This window comes from Fukomys damarensis, unplaced genomic scaffold, assembly GCF_012274545.1.
Source record: "Fukomys damarensis isolate Sample0158 unplaced genomic scaffold, DMR_v1.0_HiC HiC_scaffold_30, whole genome shotgun sequence".
NCBI classification, from domain to species: domain Eukaryota; kingdom Metazoa; phylum Chordata; class Mammalia; order Rodentia; family Bathyergidae; genus Fukomys; species Fukomys damarensis.
Genome location: NW_022900942.1, coordinates 58280021 through 58306433, shown reverse-complemented (window position 1 = coordinate 58306433; position 26413 = coordinate 58280021). Strand labels below are relative to the sequence as shown.

General features: G+C 44.6%; 1 protein-coding gene across 1 annotated transcript; it reads left to right on the top strand.

The window, feature by feature from the left end:
- Window positions 1-3734: 3734 nt before the first annotated feature.
- On the top strand, window positions 3735-25491 carry Riok3 (RIO kinase 3). Its single transcript, XM_010638725.3, has 13 exons — window positions 3735-3961; window positions 12008-12123; window positions 12953-13098; window positions 13191-13298; window positions 13480-13589; window positions 14418-14561; window positions 16751-16878; window positions 19514-19711; window positions 20805-20964; window positions 22259-22339; window positions 22416-22505; window positions 23269-23376; window positions 24405-25491. Exons 1-13 carry the CDS (start codon window positions 3899-3901, stop codon window positions 24510-24512), a joined length of 1560 nt encoding a protein of 519 aa, XP_010637027.1. The 5' UTR covers window positions 3735-3898; the 3' UTR covers window positions 24513-25491.
- Window positions 25492-26413: the final 922 nt, after the last annotated feature.

Genomic DNA, 26413 nt, shown 5'->3' with positions numbered 1-26413 from the left:
CCTGTTACAAAAAAAAACAAAAACAAAAACAAAAAACTACACACACACACACACACACACACACACACACAATAAACCTTTGTGGAACCACATACACGGAATTCTTGGAAGATAGAAATAGCAGCATACTTTTTATTTTTTTTTTTTACTTAGTATATGTTTGCAGTACATAATGATTACATTCGCTATAGGAAATTGGTGCACATACATAACACACTTCAATTTTTTTATTTCCCCTTCCTTTTACCCCTTTTATTTTCCAGCATCAGCAATAAACCTTTGTGGAACCACATACACGGAATTCTTGGAAGATAGAAATAGCAGCATACTTTTTATTTTTTTTTTTTACTTAGTATATGTTTGCAGTACATAATGATTACATTCGCTATAGGAAATTGGTGCACATACATAACACACTTCAATTTTTTTATTTCCCCTTCCTTTTACCCCTTTTATTTTCCAGCATCAGATTCATTTACTTACTTCATAAGACCCTATACAGTTAATTATCATATATACAGACTGAAAATCAGACTCATAGGCCGAAGAACATATAAAACATGTAAGATAATTCTACTAAGTCAATGTACATTTTTAGATACATTATCTATGCTGGATTACAGTAACTTTTTTCTCTCTCTCGCATTTTTTCTTATTATCTGTCTTTAATTTTGTATTCTTTATATGTTTATTGAGTTTTCTGTAGAAGAGAAACCACGCAGTGCCGGGGATGTGGCTCAGTGGCGCTGCGCCTGCCTGGCAAGTGAAAGGTCCTGAGTTCAGTCCCTGGTACCGCACAACAAGCAAAAAACACTCTGTATGTAAGCTTATGTGTTTGATTTATTTTGCTTAACATTAGGATCGCAAAGAGTATCCATTTTCCTACAAATGACTGAAGTGATCCTTCTTCATGGTAGAGTAGTACTCCATTGTGTATAAATATCACATTTTCTTTATTCATCCGTTGACAAACATATAGACTGTTTGCAAGATTTAGCTATTATGAATTGCACTACTATAAACATGGACACGCATATACAATGTGGTAAGATGTCTTTAACTCTTCTGGGAAGATATGTAGAAGGGCAATAGCTGGATCAAATAGAATTTCTATCTTTAATTTTTTTGAGGACTCACCATACTTTTTAAAGATACCTAAATTCCCCTTAAAAACCAACAAGAATGACCATTTCCACCTAACCTAGCTTTATGGCATCCTGCTAACCTTCATGGACCGTTTTAGTGGCACATCTAAAATGCAGCCTTTCCAGATAACAACAGCCCACAGTGAGTCCCAAAATGTTTTTTTGTCCCTCGCTGTCATTTGGAAATAAATCACTCACTCTTTCAAGATAGAAGTGCAATATTGCTTCATGTGGTACGCGTGTGTTGTCTTTCCAACTCTAATCTCATAGCTCTTTGTTTCTCCAAGAAGAAGTTAGGAGTTTCCTAGGCAGCTAATTAATACTTAAGGGCCTAAAGCAGCCTCTTGCAGAATAGATGTAATTAACTTTAATATTAAGAACTAAAGAGCCTCATTTTTGTTCTCTTTAGAGATCAAAGAAGCTGCTAATCCCAGTGTGTTTCCACAGTGCAGATTCTCGAATAGTTTTGTTTCTGCTGAGCTCTAGAGAGTTTGTCAGCAGGAATGGCAGAAAGAAAAGGCTGGAGCCAAACCCATTCTAAACATTGTGTAACTCCACAGCAAAAAGGCATGACCCTATTCCAAGATTCGCTATGAAATCACATGGGCCGAAGTGTGATCCTCCTGCCTCAGCCTCCTAAGCGCTGCAATTACAGTCTCAAATAACTCATTACCAAAACCACCTCCTTCACTCAAGACCAGGATAAAGTAAGATCAGAGTTGGAATATTCAATGTCACTTAAGAAACTTTTAAAAGATTCTGAGATTTGAAATTATGGAATATGCAGGCCACTCTCACCAATCAGGTTTTCCGGACTCCAGCCTCACCTGCTCTGATTCATCCTTCGCACAGTTGTCAGAAATACCTTTCTAACAAGCAAATCTGAAAACATCATTCTCCCTTTTACTATTATCCCAGTTCTGAAGCCCTTTGCATTATATCTTCTCAGCGCTGGGCCTTCCCTGCATTTTCCAAATCAGCCTTGTCTTCTGTCCCTTTTGTACCGTAGATCCACCAGTCCACTCACCCTTTCCCAGTTGAACTGACACAATGGCCCCTTGCTACACCTGCCACCCACCACACTGACACCCGTCACCCGCAATGGCTGGAACATCTGGCCACATGTGGCCCTACTTCTCCACATCACAACGGGCCCTGTACGCCATTCTGCCATTGCACTGCTGACATGTACACGTGCTTGCGTTCACAATCTCAAGGTACCCGAGGGAAGGCATCTGTTTTATTCGTAGTTGTCACCCCATTGTTAAGGACCCAATTAAAAACGCGATGGAAATTGGTTGAGTGGACAACCTAAAATTAATATTTACGTTCTTAGTTTTAGTTTGTCCTATCCTTTTCTGGTAAGTCCTCCAATGGTCCCTCCCCAGCACATTTTGGTCATACATGGCTTCTCAGCCTTTCTTTTGGATTTGCTCTTTTCCTTTAACCTTTTCTTTAGATGTTGTTACTCATTTAAAACGGGTCTCCAATAATTTCTCTCTCCTGTTTCTTTTCCAGAATTGAGAGAGCTGCTTCATTTCTGGTTAACCCATTTTCCCCTTAACTATGCTACAATTGTAACTTTTTGAACGCTAAGAGGGGACACCATTTCCACACCTAATCACACACATGGGTAACGTTTGCCAAGCATAGGTCCGCATCCGCTTAGCTAGCTACAACTTCCGGTACTGTAGTTTGGTGCGTTTGGAGGATTCACAACACGTTCTGACCTGGAACGAGGAGGCAAGAACTGTGGTAATGGAAATGAAGGTCTCCATGCTAAGGCTCTTAAGCAGGGACAGACAGGGTTCCTGACTCAGAAGTGAGATTTAGGAAAAGCAGTTATTCAGCATGTGTTTTCCGAAGTGCCTCGTGCTCATTCTATAGACAGTACCGAGCCAGTCCGAAAAGCTAGACATCCTAGGCCACAGCTTATCTTTGCTATTTCCCCCACCACAACTTCATTATCAGCAAAATTGAGATAGGGACAGGATTTGAATGAATATGAATGGATATGCTTAGTTTATTTTAATTTAGTCAATTTATGAAAATTTCACTACAAAGTTCAGGATCAAAACCTTTTCATGCTGTCATATTTTTTGCTCAATGTCTTTAACGTTTTACAGACTTCCTTATTCCACCCTGCCCTCAAAATACAACTGTAATCATAGCAACTCCGACTGTCTCCTTCCCAGTCCCCGTCCCAGGTCCCACCACCACTACATTCTGTCTTCCAAACAATCCCAGTTTAGAATTACGCCGGGAAATAATGAATGAACAGTCTGGTTGGTTTGTTTGGTTACAGTTCATGCAGTCCGATCTAATCTAATTCGATCCAGGCGCAGTCTCGGGCTGCCAGGGAGGCAGGAAGAGGAAGGCGGCGCGGGGACAGGGCAGAACCCGGGCCAGGGAACGCCACACCCCGCCTGCCACAGGGACCACAGCCACAGCCGGCCGATTCCAGATACCCCTGCGACCCCAGCCTAGTGGGCAGCGGCCGGAAGTGCGGCAGCCCGGGGGCGGGGAAATTGATTTAAGGCGGAGCTAAAGGCAGTCGGCCAATCAAAAGCTAGTGCCCCTCGGTGAGGGCGGAAGAGAAGCGGCCTAGTTCCGGATGCTACGGCCTCTGCCGCCATCTGTCACCTTAAGTCCGGCAGTCACTGCCGGTCGCTGCTGCGCTTTCTGTCTCGGCGGAACCTGCTTCTCTTCCTGCCACCTCTCTGCTGTGTTCTTATCTCCGCCTTCTTCCCCCAATGGATCTTGTGGGAGTAGCATCCCCTGAGCCCAGGCCGGCAGCGACCTGGCAACCCAGCAAGGTGAGTGGTTGGTGGTCGGGGCAGGCATACCTGTCTTGGTTACCAGGGCTCATTCTCCGGGAACACCGGGAGAGGTGCCACGGAAAGTTCTAGGAACGGGACCCCGACGACTTCGACCCAGGAGCCCGGGGTGGTGTGGTGGGAAGACGCGGCAGGGCTCCCAGAGGCTGTGCTGGCTGGGCAGGAGTTTGACTTTACGTCTTTGCACCTTTCTTCCTGAATCTCGGTAGCAGATATTTGAGCCTTTTACCGACGCTGGCATTGGAGGGAAAACAAGTACGATCTTGATTTTCACAGGCTGAGTCAACCCTACACTCAGAAAGCTAGACAGAAAGTTGATTTAGGAAGCTGTTTCCTTAAATTGACAAGTGTGGTTATCTTAATAAGGTAATTTATTGTTTTTGAAGTGGCAAAGATAAAACCTAGGCTCACCATCCCTCCTCCAAAGCAAATACTGAACTGTACACCACATGCTGTGAAACGTGTATGAATTTTCACGTTCTGCCTGGCTTTTAACGCTTAAACTTTTTCCTAGAATGGCAAACGCAAAACCTGTATCTCACATCTAGTTTTTCATTTTCAGGCTGCTCCCTTTTACGTTACTCTCACTCATTAGAAGGATGTAAGGGCTTCCTCCTCTCCGTAAGGGCTTGATTGAGAGCAAGAGTGCCTCCAATGGGATTTGTGTTCCTCAAATTAAGGTCGTGAAGGAACCTAGCTTTGAGTGTGTGTGTGTGTGTGTGTGTGTGTGTAACCTTCATAACTGTCTTTTGTATGCTAATTCAGAACACTTGTTTCCTTTAAAAAGTTCACCTGTTAATCTTATGGATCCTTCAGTCATGGTCTTACCAAGAATGGGGTAGTTATTAGGGAAGGTTAATTTTATAAAAAAATCGTATACAACTTTAGGAATAATATATTATGTTACATGTTATGTTGCATGTTTTTATGTAAAGACTTTTACATGGTCAAGATCAGTGGACATAAAAGGACAAACTTAGAAACAGATTATTAAATATATACCATATATACGAAACTATTCTGGTTAAACACCCACTAAGTTTGGTTAAAAAAAAAAGTTAAAATGAGACATACTGCTCTGCATACATCCTAACCTCAAAACAAATTTTACTTACAAGACTAATAATAAATATTTTAGATTTAGTCATATTCTCATTGAAATAAACATCAGAATTCTTAAAATTCCACTCTCATCATTTAACAGAAAGTGTGCTCCTAGGGTTTACTGATACTTAGTTGAGACAAGAGAGTTTTCACAGGTGAAGTAATCTAAAAGAGGCTGAAAGTGTTACTTAAATTTTTCCTCTAAACTAAGGGAAAACTCAAATGAGTACTAGAAGCCTACATGGAGGGAGGTGGAGATTTGAGGAACTTGGAAAATGGAAGGAATGTTTAAGACCAGTGATTCTCAAAACTTTTTGGTTAGGATCTTTTTATACTCTGAAAAATCATTGAGCCAGGTGTGGTGGCACATGCCTGTGATCCCAGCAATTGGGAGGCTGAGGCTGGAGGATCACCATGAATTTGAGACCAGCTTGGGCTAATGAGTTCAAGACCTGGACTATATAGCAAGACCCTATCTTGAAAAAAAAAAAAAAAAGACATTTAAGACTTCAAAGAACTTTTGTTTATATTGCTCATATCTATTGATATTTGTCATATCAAAAATTAAAACTGAGAAAGTGACATATCAGTTAATCCCTTTAAAAATCATGTAAATTGTGTTAGAGTAACATTTTTATATTTTAAAACTTTCCAAAACAAAAGAAAATTAGTAAACAGTATTGTTTTACTTTTTAAAACTTTATTTATTTTTTGAGACAGGGTCTTGCTATGCAGTTCAGGCTGGCCTTGAACTCAGTGCCAGTGCCACAGCCTGCCACAGCCTCCTGAATGTTGGGATTATAGGTGCACACCACCAGCCTGGCTTGTTTTACATGTTTGCAGATTCTTTAATATTTCCTTTATTGAAAATGGCTGGATTCAGTAGATTCATTCATAGTTAAATGGGTACATTTTCAGGATATACTTCTAAGTGAAATAAATAAGGCACACATATGCAAATACTGAATAGTATCTCTGGTGTGAAAAACTAAAATAGTACTCAAGATCCTAACGGGGCAATTAGCAATGTGAAATAGGAAGAAAAGGACCAAAGGTGTAGGGACAGTGAGAAGGATAGGGAAGGGGGAATAAGGGAAAAGGAAAAAAATATGAGAAAATGTAAAAATGGAATTAAAGTGTTTGAAGGGGGAGAGGGGAGGATGAAGGGAGAGTGGGGACAAGGGGAAAAAATGAGAACCAAGACCTGGCATGTAAAGGTACAGGATCCCAGTAATGAATGTAACTGTGCTGTCTACCTAGAATGTACCAATAAATTCAATTTAAAAAAAATAAAAGAAAATGGCTGGATTCTCAGATCTCTTTTTTCATTCAGTTGGGATGTTTTGATGGACTGAAGTGTATGGAAAGAATCAGACCAGATATAATTGAAGGCGGAAATATAAGCATAGTAGAAACACTGAGAGCAAACTGAGACTCTAAAAATGCCCACTTGCTACCTTAGAAAGTTTTAGAAACAGGAATTCAAAAGCTCACATTCCTGGGCCAGGATTTAGCTAGGGTGGTGTTATGCCTGCTTCACAAGAAAAGGTCCTGAGTTCGATCCCTGGTTGCAGCAGGGGGGATTCAAAAGCTCACTTTCCATTAGCCGTAGAAACACTGAGAGCAAACTGAGACTCTAAAAATGCCCACTTGCTACCTTAGAAAGTTTTAGAAACAGGAATTCAAAAGCTCACATTCCTGGGCCAGGATTTAGCTAGGGTGGTGTTATGCCTGCTTCACAAGAAAAGGTCCTGAGTTCGATCCCTGGTTGCAGCAGGGGGGATTCAAAAGCTCACTTTCCATTAGCCATCAGAGGTGTATAGCTCCTAGGGTTTACTGATACTTAGTTGAGACAAGAGAGTTTTCACAGGTGAAGTAATCTAAAAGAGGCTGAAAGTGTTACTTAAATTTTTCCTCTAAACTAAGGGAAAACTCAAATGAGTACTAGAAGCCTACATGGAGGGAGGTGGAGATTTGAGGAACTTGGAAAATGGAAGGAATGTTTAAGACCAGTGATTCTCAAAACTTTTTGGTTAGGATCTTTTTATACTCTGAAAAATCATTGAGCCAGGTGTGGTGGCACATGCCTGTGATCCCAGCAATTGGGAGGCTGAGGCTGGAGGATCACCATGAATTTGAGACCAGCTTGGGCTAATGAGTTCAAGACCTGGACTATATAGCAAGACCCTATCTTGAAAAAAAAAAAAAAAAGACATTTAAGACTTCAAAGAACTTTTGTTTATATTGCTCATATCTATTGATATTTGTCATATCAAAAATTAAAACTGAGAAAGTGACATATCAGTTAATCCCTTTAAAAATCATGTAAATTGTGTTAGAGTAACATTTTTATATTTTAAAACTTTCCAAAACAAAAGAAAATTAGTAAACAGTATTGTTTTACTTTTTAAAACTTTATTTATTTTTTGAGACAGGGTCTTGCTATGCAGTTCAGGCTGGCCTTGAACTCAGTGCCAGTGCCACAGCCTGCCACAGCCTCCTGAATGTTGGGATTATAGGTGCACACCACCAGCCTGGCTTGTTTTACATGTTTGCAGATTCTTTAATATTTCCTTTATTGAAAATGGCTGGATTCAGTAGATTCATTCATAGTTAAATGGGTACATTTTCAGGATATACTTCTAAGTGAAATAAATAAGGCACACATATGCAAATACTGAATAGTATCTCTGGTGTGAAAAACTAATAGTACTCAAGATCCTAACGGGGCAATTAGCAATGTGAAATAGGAAGAAAAGGACCAAAGGTGTAGGGACAGTGAGAAGGATAGGGAAGGGGGAATAAGGGAAAAGGAAAAAAATATGAGAAAATGTAAAAATGGAATTAAAGTGTTTGAAGGGGGAGAGGGGAGGATGAAGGGAGGGTGGGGACAAGGGGAAAAAATGAGAACCAAGACCTGGCATGTAAAGGTACAGGATCCCAGTAATGAATGTAACTGTGCTGTCTACCTAGAATGTACCAATAAATTCAATTTAAAAAAAATAAAAGAAAATGGCTGGATTCTCAGATTTCTTTTTTCATTCAGTTGGGATGTTTTGATGGACTGAAGTGTATGGAAAGAATCGGACCAGATATAATTGAAGGCGGAAATATAAGCATAGTAGAAACACTGAGAGCAAACTGAGACTCTAAAAATGCCCACTTGCTACCTTAGAAAGTTTTAGAAACAGGAATTCAAAAGCTCACATTCCTGGGCCAGGATTTAGCTAGGGTGGTGTTATGCCTGCTTCACAAGAAAAGGTCCTGAGTTCGATCCCTGGTTGCAGCAGGGGGGATTCAAAAGCTCACTTTCCATTAGCCATCAGAGGTATGGTATCTCCACACCTGATGTAGACCCTGGGAAACGCTATCCTTCAGATGATGGGAGTGGAAAAGACAATGTCTTGATATTTTTAGGAAAAATTTGACCTCATAGGCCCTTTGAAAAGGTCCCAGAAACCCTGCTTCTAGGACTGCAAGGTGCCAGTTACAAAATGCTGAAGTGCTAGGTTTTGTTTTGTTTTGTTTTGTTCTTTGAGACAGGGTCTTACTACGTAGTTGAGACTGACCTGGAACTCACTGCGTAGCCCAGGCTGACCTTGAACTCATGGAGGTCCTCTTGCCTCAGCCTCTGAAGGCTGGGATGATGGGTGTGTGCCACCACATCCAGCTGTAAAATGACTCAGATCCTCTGCTTGGATTACATCCACGGGCTGTATGGCTAGAAAACTGATCTTCTTGTGGGTTGTGATTTTCTTTCTTCAGCTGACTTTTTGTTGTTAGGTGTCTCCTTCATGTTTGCTTTTGATTTTACCTGATTCCTTCCCCTTATGTGGTTGTATAAAGTGGGGCAGGTAGCTAGGGGTGCCTTTAGGAGCTGGAAGGAAAGAGAGATGGTTTCTCTCTAATCTGCAACCAACAGGGCTGGGAGACTGTGGCCTTGCCAAGAACCCTGAGAAACAGTTCAGTGGTAACAGCTTCTCAGAGCAGAGGGGAACAGACTGGGTCTTAGGGTCTGTCAGCAACAGGAGAAAAAGACTCGGGAAGCTGGTTCAGGTTTATGGGATGCCCTTAGAGAGGACTGTGTGGGGTTTCTCATCAGATCTCCATGCTGTGGGGAGTCTGTGTTACCAACAGGAGATGACTGAATGCCTGGATAAATGAGGTTAGGAGGTTCTCCTCACCCCTGCCACCTTGGGTTTACTGCTGCTAGTGTAACAGTTGATAAAAAGTTAGATAGATTTACTGCAGAGTCAGAAGATGGTGAGAGAAGATACCTTAGCCTGTACCTCTGGAGCCTTTCCCAGAGCCTCTGGTGAATTTTCTCAGCATCCCTCAGTGGGCCAAGCTGGTGGTGCCTGGGGGTCAGCAAGGGTCTGATCTGGGGAGTTTGTGGAGGCTTTTGGTGGCCAGACTGAAGAGTTTGGTTGCATTTCCAAGTGTGGGGCTGGCAGCCTTTCTGGAACCTTCCCATACGGACCTCCACAGAGGAAGTAGCCTCATCGGAGGTGCCCAGCTGAGCTGGGACACCACGGCTGGCAGTGAGTGCTTCTCTCATCAGAAACTACAGTGGGCTGTGAGCACAACAGACCCCACCTTCTACAGGCTCCTTCTCTGTCATGGGGCGTGTGACCCCTAGTTAGCGGGGCTCCATGTTGACAGTGTTTGCCCAGGGCCTGGGAGCACAAGGAGAGGATCCAGCTTTGATGGGATGGCATGGACATGGCCTCACAGAGGTGACCTTTAATTGGTGTAAATAAAAAGGAGGAAAGGCCATGGAATAAAAGAACATGTGAGGGCATGGAGGGTGAGACGTGCCACACTCGGTGTGATGTGTGTCACCGGAGTGTGGGACAGGGAGGTTTGGGCAGTGGTGAAGGGCAGTCCTTGTCGAGGAGCTTGGGTTTTCTAGTGCAGGCAGCAGGCAGTTCGTATCTCACTTCCTGCAAAGGTGGCCAGGGAAGGAAATGCAGCCTGTGCTGCCTCCTGCTCCGGTTCTAGGCTCACCTTGGGTCAGAAAAGCTTTTGTCTGAGTTTCTAAACCTTTCAAGTGGAAATAATGTTGCAGCCACTCAGTTGCAGTGTGACGTAAATGGTCTCTGTAAGTTGTACATATCCAGCCAAGTGGCTTAAATATAGGTAATATTGCCCAGTTACCTGTTAAGTCACTATTAGTCACTGTCACATGTGAGTGAGAATTCTGAGCTGGAGAACACAGTCATTGGTGTTGTGGAACCTGGACTTTGAAACTGTTCAGAACAAGCATTTCTAGGTTAAAGGGCCGGAGGAAGTCAGCAGACTCACGTAAGCCAAGGACTTGGCTGTGCTCTCCAGATTGCAGAGCGAGTGCTTCAGTTTTCCGGACTTCCACGGCCTTGGTGGCCGATAAGTTCCAAGCCAGTTGGAGTCACACCAGGCCTTCAGGTGGCCTTCCTGTGCCCCCACCTCTGGCCCTGGGACGCTGGAACAGTTCTGCATTGGTAAATGTGGGTTTGTGCTAGGGGCCAGGCACATCTCCTGTCTCAGGGAGATTCTGATTCTCTCAGACGGAAACATAGGTGCCGTGTTTCTCACCCCTGGGTGCAGAGCCACATAGCTCCTGACCTGTTGGGCGCTGGAGCCTGCACAAGGGTTAGCTGCTCATAGCCCCACATGTCTTGCAGAAAGCTCAGAGCAGCTACAGGACCTGTGCTGGCTCACCCTGCTTGAAAGATGTGGCTCAGCCAGGTGTCCTGGTCGCTACATTCTGTACTAGATGTTCAGGAAAGAATGGGTTTGGACATCATATCCCACAGGCAATGGGAAACAGTAAAGAAGATGCAAGAAAGGAACCAGAACCGATCAGATCTGCATTTTTAGAAAAACCATCGTGTTGTGATACGGAGAAAAGAAACAAGACAGGAACAGAAAGATTAGTTAGGAGTTAGTTGAGACAATCGTGAAATAAATCTAGAAGCTGTCTCTCAAGAAGGGTGAATCAGTGGTGTTGCAGAAGGCCATCTGCTAAAGAGTCTCATTGAATACTTTGCAGTAACCTTATTGTTTCAATAAATCTGTCTTCTAAAGTTTAGAAATCTAATTTTTGTGCTTTTGATTTAGCATATACTACTGATGTTTTGGGATTTTTTTAACATACACATTTTACACTTAGTTAAGATTTAATGCTTAGATTAGAATGTTAGAGCTGGGTCAGGCATCATGGTGCCCACCCGTAATCCTAGCACCTGGGAGGCTGAGGCAGGAGGATTGCTGAAAGTTCCAGTGCAGCCTATGTAGTGAGACCCTGTCTCAAACCAAAATAAAACCAAAGAAAAAAGAATGGTAGGACCTCTAGTGGGCTTTGAATTGGGCTATTTAGTGTGGTGCCTTCTGTAAGATCTGCTTGGTAAGCCCCATCATAGGCAGAAGGGGAACAGGTGGTTGGAACAAGGGACGCCTTGAACTCCTTGGCTGGAGGAGGGTGCTGTGGTAGCCTAGTGCTAACTGCAGCCTGGAGAACACAGCTACCAAGCAGGCCAGAAAGTGCTTCTGACTGTTTTAGTTTGTATTTATTCTTTAAGATGGAGATATTTTTGCTTTTAAGATGATTTCTGCAGCCGAGTGTGGTGGTGCACACCTGTCATCCCAGCACTCTGGAGGCTGAGGCAGGAGGGCTGCCTCGAATTTGAGTCCAGCCTGGGTTACATAGTGAGTTCAAGGCCACCTGAACTACAGGGAGGGGGGTTGGAGGGAGAGGGAGAGGGAGACGCTGTCACAAAAAGCAAAACAAACAAAAAAGGTGTTTTCTCAAATAGCTAATCATTCATTTTCAGTTGATCTAACTAGTTTAATTCTCAAAAGATACAGTATGCCTGAGCAATTTGTTCGTTATTATAAGTGGAGCACCCTGTTTTCCTTTCTTCTTCTGTTTTAATTATGTAGTGTCCGTGGGCTGCTCCCCAGAAGCCACTATCCTGCCCTTTGTCTGATGTCATGAGTGAACAGTTGGCTACAGAACTGCAGTTAGAAGAAGAAGCGGCTGCTTTTCCTGAAGTTGCGTAAGTAGAAATCTCCCGGAGTTCATGTTCTCTAGCAGTTTCCTAGAGCGAAGTTTGAGGGTCCGTGTGACAAGCGAAGAAGTAGATCTAGAAGAGCAGCGCAGTAGAGAGAGGACCGCACTGTGGCGAGTCTGCTGCTGCCTGAAGTTTGGTCTGGATCCTGGGACAGTGTGAGCATCTCTACAATTGGGGCACTCAGAAAGCCACATTGTGATTCAGAGTTTCAGATTAGGGGTCCTCAACCATGAAAGGCTATGCGGATGTTCTAAAGTGTGACTCTGGAATCTGAGGCGTTGCTGGTCTCAGCCTGAGTTATCTTGGGTAAACCAGTTTTTCTTTTCATTAGTCCATGTTTGCAGGGCATCGTGTTTACAATCCCGATGGGGCATTTGTGTGTGTGAATAATGCTGCACATCTTAACTCATTGTTTTTGTCCTCTTTCCCTTCCTTCCCACCCTTCCATCATCTCTTTTGTTTTTTGAGGCAGTGTCTTGCTATGTAGTTCAGGCTGGCCGTGAACTCACTATATAGCTCAGGCTGATCTCAGCCTCCCGAGTGCTGGGATTACAGGTGTGCGCCACCACACCCAACCCGTCCTTCAATTAGAATATACAACAGATGCGTTTGAGTGGGTTTGGAGCGTTCTTTCTTTTAATCCTGGCTGGTGTTCTCTCGGGTGTGGACGGTGGTCTCAGGATGGCGGGGTTAGCAGGGTTCTTGCCCATGGTCGAACATGGGGTTTACCGGAAAAAGACGCATCCTGCTCATAGTCCGTAGGCACTGTCTGCACCCGGGCATTGGATTAGTTCCTATGTATTATTTTGAATAGCGTGGCTGAGGGACCATTTATTTCCGGGGAAAACCTCGACACCTCCAGTGACCTGATGCTGGCACAGATGCTGCAGATGGAGTTTGACAGGGAGTACGACGCCCAGCTGAGGCGTGAAGAAAAGAAATTCAATGGCGACAGCAAAGGTACAGTGACTTCTCTGTGATGAGCACAGTGAGTGGGAGAAAGCGCTTGCACCGTGCTCCCAAATACATCTTCCACGCTGTTTGCTTTTCAGTTTCCATTTCCTTTGAAAATTACCGCAAAGTGCATCCCTTTGAAGACAGCGACAGCTCTGAAGACGAGGTAGACTGGCAGGACACTCGCGACGACCCCTACCGGCCAGGTAGTGTAGTGGCGCTGGAGAGGGGGACGCAGGAGGGGTAGGAAGAACCCTTTTACTTTTGTATTTATCCTTGCACTTCACTTGGTAATTGTTAGATTCAAATTCCTGTTCAGGCAGTGTTGACTACAGCAATTTAGTTTTTGCTATTTTCATATCCTTGGCTTGTTTCAATTGCCTTTAGCAAAACCAGTTCCCACTCCCAAAAAGGGTTTTATTGGGAAAGGAAAAGACATCACCACCAAACACGATGAAGTGGTGTGTGGGAGAAAGAATACGGCACGGATGGAGAATGTAAGTTACAGATTCTGCTTCTCACTCCAGAGTTTTGTTCAAATACATGCAAAACAGGATAAAAAACTTAAATTTTTCTAAAAATGTCTTTTTTCCTGAAGATACTTTAGATATCATGAAAATTCAGCCACCAAAGAAATATAAAGTGCCTCACAATGAAGCCCTCCAGCAGTATTTTGAAAGCTAATTTGATTTATATAGATTCTAAAATTAAAGAGTTCTTATACAATATTTATTTTCCTGTATATTATTTTCTGTTAAATAGCACCCCTATCCAAGAAACAGATAACAGTGGTCACTGGAGTGAAAAATACTTTTTACTATATATCTTTTTATACTTTTGTTTTTTGTTTTTTTTTTGCTCAGGATTTGAACCTAGGGCCTCACGTACTAAGTAAGCACTTTACCACTTAACTGTACCTCAGCTGGTATTTTTTATAGGATTTTTTGCCTTGTGCCTGAACTACCTCTTGCAAAATCAGAAATAAAATGTAATTTTAAAGAAGTAGCATTCTAGAGCCAGGTGTGGTGGCTCATGCCTGTAATCCCAGCACTCTGGAGGCTGAGGCAGGAGGACTGCTGTGAGTTCAAGGCCAGCCTGGGCTACATAGCAAGACCTGTCTCAAAAACAAACAAAACCACTATTGCTCCTCTTTGAATGTGTGAGTTTTGGGTTTTTTTCTCTGCAGTAGCTGTGGGTTCTGTTTTTGTAGCACGATCAAGTATTGAATATGAAATCTGACCCTAGTAAAGGCTAATCTCTCTGTTTTTTTTTTTTTAGTATCTCTGTCTAAAAATATTGAGATGCTAATTCTTCTATTTTGGCAGTTTGCACCTGGATTTCAGGTAGGAGATGGAATTGGAATGGATTTAAAATTATCAAACCACGTTTTCAATGCTTTAAAACGACACGCCTACTCCGAAGAACGCCGGAGTGCCCGCCTGCACGAAAAGAAAGAGCATTCCACTGCGGTGAGTGTCTGGGGGTTTGCTTTAGTGGAAACATTTATATTGGAAATGTTCATGTTTGGGTGAAAAAACAAAACCACTTTTGATACTTTTTCATGAGATTGGCTTTTCAAATCAGACATAACTCAAATGGTTTTGCAGTTTGGCTTTTCAGATTTAATATAGTGCTTATTAGTCCCTTAAACTCATGTTTTAGTGGCCATAAGTAATTTGGACTGTATAATTTACATTACAGCTGAATGTCACAGGATTAAAAAAAAAAGTTTTTCCCAGGCCAGGTGTGCTAGTGTACACCTGTAATCCTAGCACTTGGGAGGCTGAGGCAGGAGGGTCACTGCATGTTCAAGGCCAGCCTGGGCTACATGGTGAAAAAAACTTCTTTCTGTTATGCTATTAAGATATCTATAAATTGCTAGCCTTAATCTATAATGCTTAACATTAATGAAGATCATATCAACTCTCCCGAGAATAGGTTGGTTTATTAAGCCTTAGAAACACTTTAAGAATGCTAGGAGTGCTATTTAAACTCTGGTGATAAAATAAGATTATGATTAGAACAGTTTATGAGTGTTTTCTTTCTTATCTCTGGTTAGTTTTTTGAATTAAAGGCAGACTATGAAAGTCACAGCCACAGCTCTTGAAAAAGCCCAGGAGGCTGGTGGGGAACCGTGTGGAGGCTGCAGGGCCGGGCCCAGGAGTTGGTCCTGCTGGAAGTGGGGGTGTTGTCTGTCCATGTATTGCATGTTGCCACCCTCACATAGGACGGGAAAGGGGCCAGGTCCCTGGGGAGCGGCCCAGCCAGCTGGGTGGGGGAGGGGTCAAAGATGGAAGGAGAAGTCAGGAAGGGCACTGTGCAAGTCCCGTGGAAAGACAGCAACTGCGCATGTCTGCATGGCCACCCCGTGCCCGCCCCTTGCCCAGGCTTTGGTTTGCTCCTTCTGGGCACGTCTGTCTACAGGGACAGTGAGGATGGGCACCGGAGGAGAGGAGGGTACAGTGGGCCAGGAGCCCAACAGCACCAGGACTGTGGACCCTCTGGGACCCACGGCTCTCTGTCTCTGTCTCTGGTCCCCTTGAGGTCCCTACCTAGGAGGAGGTACAGGCCCCATGGCAGGGAGTCCTCAGAGAAGCCAGTGGCCTCTGCTCCTTGCCAGCCCTGCCCTGTCTCTCTCAGAGTTGGGGAGTCAGGGTGAAGAGAAGGTGATGACCACGTTGGTGCAAGGGTCCCCAGGGCCGGTCCTGCCAGTGCTCACAGTTGGAGTGCCAGGATTCTTCTGTCCCTCAGAGTCTTGCAGCACCTGGGGCCCATGGTGAGTGGGAGGAGAACCGGTTCGGCCTCTCCCTGAGTCAGTGGGGCGCAGGCAACACTACCAGTGCAGTGGTGGGACCTGGGGGTGGGTGGGGGCAGACTGTACCTGAGCACCTCGCTGTCTGTCTGCCCTGTGTCCTCCTTCAGAAACTACCCCTCTTGGGAGTCATTGTCAGTCACTTCCCCTTCCCTTAGGACGCTGGTTGCCGTGGCCCCACTGGAGTCCTAAAGGCCCTGTGGGCCTGACCCATGAGGATGAAGCTCACAGTAATAGTGACTCTGAGGCCCCGACTGGGACACTGACCAGGCCCAGGCCCCGGCCTCACAGCCCGGCTGACTGAGCCCCAGGCCCCACGCCTTGCCCCAGATCACTTCCCTAGTCTGACTTGGTGATTTGGTGTTCTAGTCCAGTGGTGGGCGAACCTTTTAGAGACTGAGGGCCCAAACTGCAACCTAAAGCCCACTTATTTATTGCCAAGTGCCAACACTGCAATTAAACCCAAATACTGAGGTTTTCATTTAGAAAAAACAACTCATACACTTAGCTCACAGCCAAGAGAGAGGGATCTCTTTCCCCTCTGGGGCCCGTGTGCCATAGGTTCGCCACCGCTGGTACAGGTATTCACTTTCAAAGATGGGGTTATGTTTCTTATTTTCTATTAGTACCTGTTTAGAATTATATTTCTAGGGGTGAATTACATCTTGATAACTCTTTTAAAAGCCTGATACAGAGATATGGATAGATATGTATATTAAATAATAAAGTAAAATATATATTAAATGAAAAAGTAAAGATGTATTTTTGAGTCTTAGATAGTAGAAGTGGCGCAGGAACTGTTTCATGATTGAGTCATTCTCACTCACCGTGCCTGGTCTTTTGCAGGAGAAAGCAGTTGACCCTAAGACACGCTTGCTCATGTATAAAATGGTCAACTCTGGGCTGCTGGACACCATCACTGGCTGCATTAGCACAGGGAAGGAGTCAGTTGTCTTTCATGCATATGGAGGGAGGTAAATGAGCCAATGGTTACACCACTGCCGTGTGCACACGAGCACAGTCCCTTGTCCCCAGGATTGGTGGATTTATACAAAATCAAAGTTAATGCTGCAAGGCCGAGGCAGGAGGATTGCGGTGAGTTCGAGGCCAGCCTGGGCTGCACAATGAGTTTAAGGCCAGGATAAACTACATAGTGAGACCCTGTCTCATAAAATTAAAAAAAAAAAAATAGTTTCTGCTATATTGCAAGTAATTTAAAAACTCTAAACAGTAAGGAAGTTTTTCTTTTCCTTAACTATTCAGTATGTTTCCCTTTCTTTTGTTTTATTTGTTTATTTTTTTTGGTACTGGGATCAAACTCAGGACTTCATGCTTGTGAGGCAGGCAGTAGAACCACTGAGCTACATCCCTGGCCCTGTTTCCCTTTCTAGATAAGGCCTTTACATATGATGATGTATTGAATTATGCTGTTAAGTTCTAAAACAAGTAAAAGTGAGTACTGGGAGCCAGGTGTGGTGGCACACACCTGTTGTACAGTACTCTGAGAGGCTGAGGCAGAAGGATCACAGTTTGAGCCCAGCCTGGATGATTTAGGGATTTAGCAAGACCCTGTCTCAAAATATAAAATAAAGAGGTTGAGGTTATAACTCAATGCAAGAGCCCTGGATTCAATCCCCAGTAGTGGGGAAAAAATTGGAGCTCAAGGTTATTATCTCAGTGGCAAAATTCGAGCAGGCACAAGGCCCTGGGTTTGACTCCAGCACTAAAAAGAAAAAAAAAGTTAAGAGTAACATTGGAGCATCATTTTTCAAGCTGTGTGACCTCACAGCCTACCAAACATCATTTAAAAATTGTGCCTCACCTCATAGAATTTTTGTGGGAATAAATGAGATACTGGGGATCGAACTCAGGAGCTTGCACTTGCCAGCCGGACACAGTGCTGCTGAGCTACCTTTCCAGCCCAGTGAGATCATATGCAGTAATACCTGGTGTATAATATTAATCTTGGTAAATATTTCTAAATTTCAACTGATGGTTCTCTGAGACCAGGTAAATATAACTTAATGGTAAGATTATTTTAAAATGAAAGATTAAGCTGGGAATGGTGGTGCACCCCTGTAATCCCAGCACTCAGGAGGCTGAGGCAGGAGGATCACTGATTTCCAGGCTAGCCTGGGTTTACACTGTGAGCTCAGGGATCGTGATTGGATTGGGTGGTGGGGAAAGCAAAAGAGGAAGGTGGGCTGTATGATCTGAAGGCAGAGACAACAGCCTGTGCTGGTGGGTTGGATGTGGGGGTGCTCGTGGCTGGAGTGGCCATTGCTGTTACTGAGGCGGGAGCCTGGGGAGGGGTAGGAGGGTGCAGTCTCCCATCGAAGTTGTTTGCCCATGGGAAGTGGGGACCCCTGCTAGACACCCCAGGGTGCCAGGCAGGGCAGGGTCTGCTAAGCAAGGCTGAGGCGCGGGACAGACCAGGGCTGGGGGAGGAGCATCGTTCTACCATGGACCACAGTGAAGGCTGGGGCCCCTGTGCGGTGGCCTGGAGGGGAAGGGGTTCACCCAGAGCCCACTGCTGGAGATGACGGGACTGAGCGAGGTGTCAGCCAGGGTGTGCAGTGCAGGAGCTCCACTTGACCCACAGCAGCCCGTCCCCTTCCATCCCTGTCCGCATCCCTCTTTCCCGCTGACTCCTCCCACTGTAGTGGCCCTGCCTCTGTCCCTTGGGTGGCTCTCCTCTGTGCAGCAGGGGAGCCGTCCTCACAACCCCTCTCTGTGGAGATAGCCTCCTTCCTGCCCTGGGGCTCTCACCTTTCCCCTACACCCATCACCTCCTCCTCCCATCCTCCTCTCCAGCACCCCAGACTCTGCTGTGGGTCCTCCCTGCTGCTTTTAATTTTGTCCCAATCCCACCCCTTATCCTGGTTCTGCTCAGGGTCCTCTGTGCCGCGAAGCCTTCCCTGCCCTCCTGGTCCAGAGGGTCTCCACCGTTCATGTGTCTCTGTACTCTCCTGCCCCCTCTCCCGAGGAGGGTCCCTCCTTGCATCTTTATTTCTGCTTTGAGTGAGAGAGTTATTTTTAAGAGTGGTTCTTTGTATCTTGTCTGTTGAAGTTTACCTTTGGATATCTTTTTTTTAGTATCAGGGATCGAACTCTGGACCTTGCACTTGTAGGCGGCAGCACCACTGAGCTAAATCCTTGGCCCTGTAGCCTTTTTAATGTTAATATCTTTTCATAGCTTTCCAAGCTTGATTCCAGAGTTATTAAGTTTAAAACTGGCTGACAATTTGGGAGGCTGAGGCAAGAAGATCTTAAGTTCAAGCCCAGCCTGGGCAACTTAGCAAGACTGTCTCAAAATAAAAAAAGAAAGGTGAGGGATGTAGCTCAGTGCAAAGGACCTGGATTCAATCCCTATCTCCCCACACACACACAAAGCTAGGGCAGAGGTGGGTGAGTTTAACAAAGTTCTAGACAACATAGCCCGTACTTCAAACAAAACTCCCAAACCTAACTATTAAGAGCTGAAACTGGAAGGTTTAAAAAAACCAAGACTCAACACTCAGAGCAGGTAGATATATACAGAATTTTTACTTGACATTGCTTTACTTGTGATCTAAAAACATGTACTGATTTAATTTTTTCTCCACTTAGCATGGAGGATGGAAAGGAAGATATTAAAGCTATGCCTACAGAATGTGCCATCAAGGTATTTAAAACAACCCTTAATGAGTTTAAGAATCGTGACAAATATATTAAAGATGATTTCAGGTTTAAAGATCGCTTCAGTAAACTAAATCCACGTAAGATCATCCGCATGTGGGCAGAAAAAGAAATGCACAATCTCACAAGGTAAAGAAAATCATGTACTAGACGTAATATTGACCTTTTTAACTGGGACTATTAGTTGGGTAGAAAAATCCATGCTTTTCCATTCGTTTACAGAAATAACAAAAGGCCTTGAAATTCTAGTGTTTAATGAGGCTTTTATAAGAAAATATTTCTACTTATTTCAGCTGAATTCATCCTTTCAGAATGAAAAGGCCGTTTTCTTTTTTCTTCAGTGATTTGAGGGCAAACTTAGGCATTTTCTGGCTAGACATTTTATCATATCTAAATGTTCTTTTAAATTGTCTAAGAATTAAAGTGTCCAGTTTCCAGTTGAGCTTGCTGAACATAATGGTTTCCCTTTTTGTCTCAAAATGTCATTACATTTAATTTGTTAATTTAATGGGGTATGGTCTTAACTGATCAAATTGCGTTTTGCTGTATTGGACTTCTCAATTCTCCATGAAGTTTGTTTCCTATGAAGGATCTACTTTTGAGCCTTAAAAAATTGAGCCTTAAACTTCACTATTAATCTTCCATTAACTATTGAAAACTTAGTTTTAATGTTCTGTTTTCTAAAGATGGTTGCTTTCAGAAGTAATTATCTCTATGTATGAGTTGCAAAATTCTTCTCCTTAGAACTTTCTGAAATAAATCTCGGTGGTCTTGCTGCCCCCTCATTCCTACATTCTGGGACCCTCATCAGCTTTCCACATCTTTAGTGTGAACACAGACTCATGACCCAGAGCTCGCCCCGCTGGGGCCTCAGCCCCGTTGCCTGTCCCTCTCTCACGGCCCCGGGGTGTTGACATCTGTGCCCGCCGCATCTCCTCACTGTCGGAGAAGAGCCTCCTCCTGAAAGCCTCCTGAGGGGCTGTGTGCGCCACGGCTCCTCCTGAACCCCTGCCAGCGCATGTGTCACGCTGCCCTCCACACGTCCCCTCACGACCGTCCTCCCCCAGGCCGTGTGTTCTCCACAGGCAGACACTGGTTTTGCTGTGTATGTAGGGCCACACTGCCAGGGCCTAACATTGTGTCAGCTCAGGTTAGGTATTTGTTGAAGAAATGACCTATTTTCTCCTGATCTTTATATTCTTAACCATTTATTTCTATGTAGAATGCAGAAGGCTGGAATTCCTTGTCCAACAGTTGTATTGCTCAAGAAACACATTTTAGTTATGTCTTTTATTGGCCATGATCAAGTTCCAGCCCCTAAATTAAAGGAAGTAAAGCTCAGTAATGAAGAAATGAAAGAAGCCTACTATCAAACCCTTCACGTAAGTTGTGCCTTTCAAAGTCTTTGCATGCTGATTTTAAATATCCTTCCTCTAGCCATGTATGGGGGCACACAGCTGTAATCCCAGCTACTCAAGAGGCTGAGACAGGAGGGTCACTTGACCCTGATCTTTGAGACCAGCCAGGGCAACACAGTGAGACCCCCCCCCCCCCCCCACCAAACCAAAAAAAAAAGTCCTCTAAACTTTAAAAAGTTTTCCTTTGTAGTTTTTCAAGGTGTGTTAAGGACAAAGAACCGTTACAAGGGTTCTTTGTGTCAGTGTGTGGTCTGGAGTAGTTTTAGAAAACTGAGAGACTCCTCGGAGCAAGAGAAAGCTTCGTTGTCGGCCTCAGTAACTTTGCACATGGAGCCGATTTTCACAAACTCCCTTAAATATGACTGATGCTATTACAAGTGGCAGACGTAGGCTTTGCGAGTCTGCGCTTTCTTGGATCACAGTGCAGGAGGCTGGAGGACCATGAGGGAGGATCATGCCGGGTGAGGGCCTTAGTCGGAGCCGCTTATGCTTTGGGACAGCAGCTGGGTCACATGTGAGGCCTTCGGGCTTCAGGAAGAGCTCCGAGTGCTGTCACCATTCCTGGCACTGTTGTGACTGAACATGAGGGCCGGTGTTTCAGTCTCCCGGAGCCCAGAGCCAGGAGGCAGCTGGGGTAAAGATAAACATTTATTTACCCAAATGCACATGGCTGCCTTTCCCACCTCAGAGGGTCAATGGAGTCCGCTCTTCTGCCTCCTCTGGGAGCTGGGGAAGAGGGAAGTAGTGCTGAACCTGTGCTGTGTAATTCCACGGAGGGCAGCAAGCAAAGGCATTTGTGTTGATTTCTACTCCGAGGCTAGGGCCGCTGTCAGAAATGAATATTACCGCTTAGCTTAAAAGGAAAGGGCATCTCTTTTCCACCGTGGCAGCCTTGTTTCCCCCGGGAATTACACGTATACTCCGGCAGAGGTCGGACTGGCTGCCACCCCACCTGCGCGGGAATGCAGAGCCGCACCCCAAGTCCCCACCCTTCCTGAACAGCAACCAAAGCCCAGGCCTAGATTCCGTAGAGTAGAAAGGAAGTAAGTTGTTGGGGGGCTGAGGATGCAGCTCGGTGTAGCATTTGCCTAGCATGTGCCGGGCCCTGTGTTCAGTTCCCCGCATTACCAAAAAATGAGGAGGAAGTTTCTTAGGCTTGTTTTGTGTTTCTAGAAGAGGGCATTCTGTCCACATGTACTTGTGCAGGTAGGTACGTTAGAACCTTTCTGCACGTCTAAGAGTGTGCCTTGCCCCTCAGCTGATGCAGCGGCTGTATCACGAGTGCACGCTGGTGCACGCCGACCTCAGCGAGTACAACATGCTGTGGCACGCCGGAAAGGTGAGGATCCGTGCGCCTGTGGGGCCCGCAGCCGCCGGGAGCTGCGTGTGAACACCCCACGTGTGCTGTCTCGCAGGTCTGGCTGATCGACGTCAGTCAGTCGGTGGAGCCGACGCACCCTCACGGCTTGGAGTTCCTGTTCCGGGACTGCAGGAACGTTGCCCAGGTCGGCCGTCCCCGGGTCCCTGCTTGGGCGGTGCAGCGGCTTCCCGTGTTCTCTCCTTCCAAAGACAGTCAGCTTGAGGGCCGTGTTCTCAGAGACTGGATAGAAGGGTACTGGCCGCTTTTAGGATAAAGAGATAGAGATCAGTTTGAGATTTCATTTTTAGTAAGTATTTGGTTCCATGTCTCACATTTCAGCAAAATTCCCAGAGTGAAATATTAGCTCCTAGTGTTTAAACAGTTGAGTGGACATTTGCTGTGCACGGTGCCTAAACATAAACTCGCATGCTTACTGCCATTATTATTGCCAATAGAGAGAGGATGAGAGCCAGGCGGGGTGGTGCACATCTGTAATCCCAACACTGGGGAAGCTGAGGCAGGAGAATCACTTCAAGTTCAAGGCCAGTCTGGGCTACATAGTGAGACCTGTCTCAAAAAAAAAGATTCAGGGAGATAAAAGCAGAGAGCTGGGTCCCATCCGTTTTCCATTTTGAAGGGAAATGAGTTATCAGCAGAAAAGATAGAAGAGCTCCATAGGGAGATAACTTCTGAGTCTGCCTTGAAATTTTAGCTCAAGGGGTTTAGCGAATGTGTTGCATCTACACAGCAAAGTGCCAAGCTGGTCTCACTCACAGTGCGGAAGGTGGAGCACCACAGACCAGAGCCAGAGGGCAGAACAGATGTGTGAGAGAGGAAGCCAGGTACGCTGTGGGTTTGTACGAGAACCTCGCTGACGGCCCTCACTGGCCTTCCTGTATTTTGCTCAGTTTTTCCAGAAGGGAGGAGTGAAGGAAGCCCTGAGTGAGCGGGAACTTTTCAATGCTGTTTCGGGCCTGAACATCTCGGCCGATAACGAAGCGGACTTCTTAGCAGAGGTGAGTGGCAGAGGGTGGCGGTTCACCTTGCTGGTGAGGAGCGCAGCACGGAGGGCAAAGTTTATGCTCTCTTCCCCTGAACAAAACGGATTGGAGGCTTTTCTTGAGATGGATTTGGTCCTTTTCAGGTTTAAAACTTAGAATAAATATGTAGCAAAGCACTTCTAGAAGAAGTTCACCCTTTGGCTAAGATGGACAAATAACACATTTCCAATATAGTCCCGTTTCTGTTTCCTAAATGAGGAAGTTGACAGGTGAACACCCTGGTAATACAAAAAGCAATAAATATGGTGCCTGCCCTTAATAGAACAGAGAGTTAGAGGTGACCCTCCTTAAAATACACAGTCATCAAAAACCAAAACACCTCCCTCCAGGGGAGACTGAACATTTAACAAAGTTGCGAAATAGCAGCTAAGCATCCCCAGCTTTGTGGCAAAGCAGAGAACAGCTCTAGAGTCTGTTCTAGAGCTTCCCAGCAGGACTTGCGGTCAGCTTTGCTGGACCCTGAGCCAGGGCAGAGGTGACAGGAAGATGGTGAATTCAGCCCCAGTGCAGTAGCTCAGTAAGTACTGGTAGCTGTTTCAGTTTTTCAACAGATGTTGGAATTTCCTTTTTCCTGTTCTTGGAAAGCTTTATAAAGTACAGGTATTCCTCATTTTAACAACTTAAAAGTTTAATGACTTTTGCACTTACAACCAAGGTTCACTGCTTGGACTTATGACCCACAGCTGGGACTTAAAACCTGTCTTTCCTTAGTACGATTCTGTCCATCTTGTTTATAAAGCATCAGTGTCCTTTTTTTTGCACCGTACACCTTGTTTTTACTGTAACTTTTGCTGATTGTACAGTTTTGCGCTTTTATGATAATGGGTTTGGGGATGCAGTTTGGGCAGTCGGTCTCTAAAAGGATCGCGTCGCCATCACTGTCCTAGGTAATTATTAAGAGACTAAAAATATCGCCTCCATCTACACCATGGTTTCCGTAAAGGAGGAGTTTGACAGAGGGCCCCGATGTGTTGATTTTGTAGATAGAAGCTTTGGAGAAAATGAACGAAGATCACGTTCAGAAGAATGGAAGGAAAGCAGCTGCGTTTCTGAAGGATGACGGTGGCCCGCCCATGCTGTCCACCGAATAGTGCCAGCCCCTGCTCTAGGTGGCCACGGCGGGGTTGTCAGCTGCCTGTGACAAAGGAAGGTGTGGGCACCTCAGAGGCTCCAAGCTGGAGGAGTGGACCATGGTGCTTCTGTGCATTTCTCCCTTATAACCCAGACGTGTGGAATTTTCAGCTTGGCATTGAGAGAATAAAATGTCACTACCTCTCCTCTTAACAGCAGGATAATAGAGTTCTTTAACAGCTGTAGGGCATCTAGCCGAGGGAGACTGAATTTTACAGGACTTGTGGTATAAAATGTCGTGATGAGAATTTTAAAACAGGTTTCTCAGTATGGGAGAAAAGGACAGATGTGTTTCCAAGGGAGGTTTGGTGACAACGCCTTCGCTTTTTCACCTCTGTTTTGTGTTGCATCTTTCCTCCAGTGCCATCAGCTTCAAATTAGCCCTTCCCAGTTCTCTTTGCACTGACCATGGTTCTAAGGGGACATGTCTGTCCTTGGTGGGTGGCGAAAGGGGAGATTTGGTTTCAGATTGGCTGATGGAAGTGGACGTACATATTGGCGCATCATGAAAATGAGTGGAGTTTTACTTTTGTTCATGCTCATCTCTAAGCAGAACCATCATGGCTTTTGGAAAGAGATCAATGTGTAAGAACTTCCTACCCAGCAGAATTTTAAAATTTCTCTTTCAGCTTTCCTACTCTGAGGTTAAATGGTCGGGCTGCCCTGCGAGGTGGTGTCCCCTGCATTTTAATGAAATTATCTGGGAGGACAGAATGTAAGACTTCATCTTATTTTAATGCAGTCAATGAAACAAATTTCAGTTACGTTTCACTAAAACTCTACTTACTGGCTTCGAGAGAAATAGAACAAACTAATTAGAACTATTAAATAATCAGTAGATGAAAAGTATGTACGCAGCAACTTGGACACCAAACTCACCAACGTTTGTGAACTCCCTTCTGATAGCTCTTAGCCCTCATTGGATTCCTCTTTTAAAAAGCAAGCCTTGGGCTGGGGATTTAGCTTAGAGGTTTCGCCGCCTGCCTTGCAAGCTCGAGGACCCAAAGTTTGATCCCCAGTACCAAAAAAAAAAAAAAAAAAAAAAAAAAAAGAAAAAGCAAGCCTTTGCTGGAAAAGTGTACTGGTTCTGCTGGGAGGGAAGTTCATGACCGCCATGTAACCCTTCCTCCAAATACTGAGGTCAGCGCGCAACCACTGAAGACCCAGGCTCACCGTCTGGTAGTAGAAAGAAAAATCCAGATGTGATTTGCCTTTGAAAGCTTCTCTCATAACATTTTAAAATGCCAAATGTGTTCCTCCTAGGAAAATATTCATTTTTTGTTTCTATTATAGCTTTTAATGCATTTCAGAGGAGTGTAATTTTTGGATAGAATCATTACATTGTGGAAACGTTGGCTTCTGAAACAGATTTACATGACTGGTAATTATAGACAAATTTCAGAACTAATTTTTAAAACAATCATTTAAAACTTGTTTGTTTTGTTTTCTGACATAAGCTGTTTGACAAAAAGCAGCGACATATTGCTTGGAGTGTGCTGTGAACATGAATTTTAAGAAATTAAAAATGCAGAGATGATTTTAGCACTGATTTGTGTTGTTTCTTCCCGTTCCTTACCTTAGCTCCTATCCTGGCCTCATGTTGCCCTCTTTCTATAATATTAGCAGCATGATGTTTAACAGCTTCTTCCCCCTCAACTTCTACTTGAATTTCATTCTCAAATGGTCTGTTACACATTTTAAATGTTTTTTTCCCTCTTGTAGGTCAAAAAAGTTTTTTTGGGTTTTTTTTTTGGGGGGGGTGTTGAGACAGGATCTCACTATGTAGTTGAGACTGACCTGGAACTCACTATGTAGCCCAGGCCGGTCTTGAACTCACAGAGATCCTCCTGCCTCAGCTTTC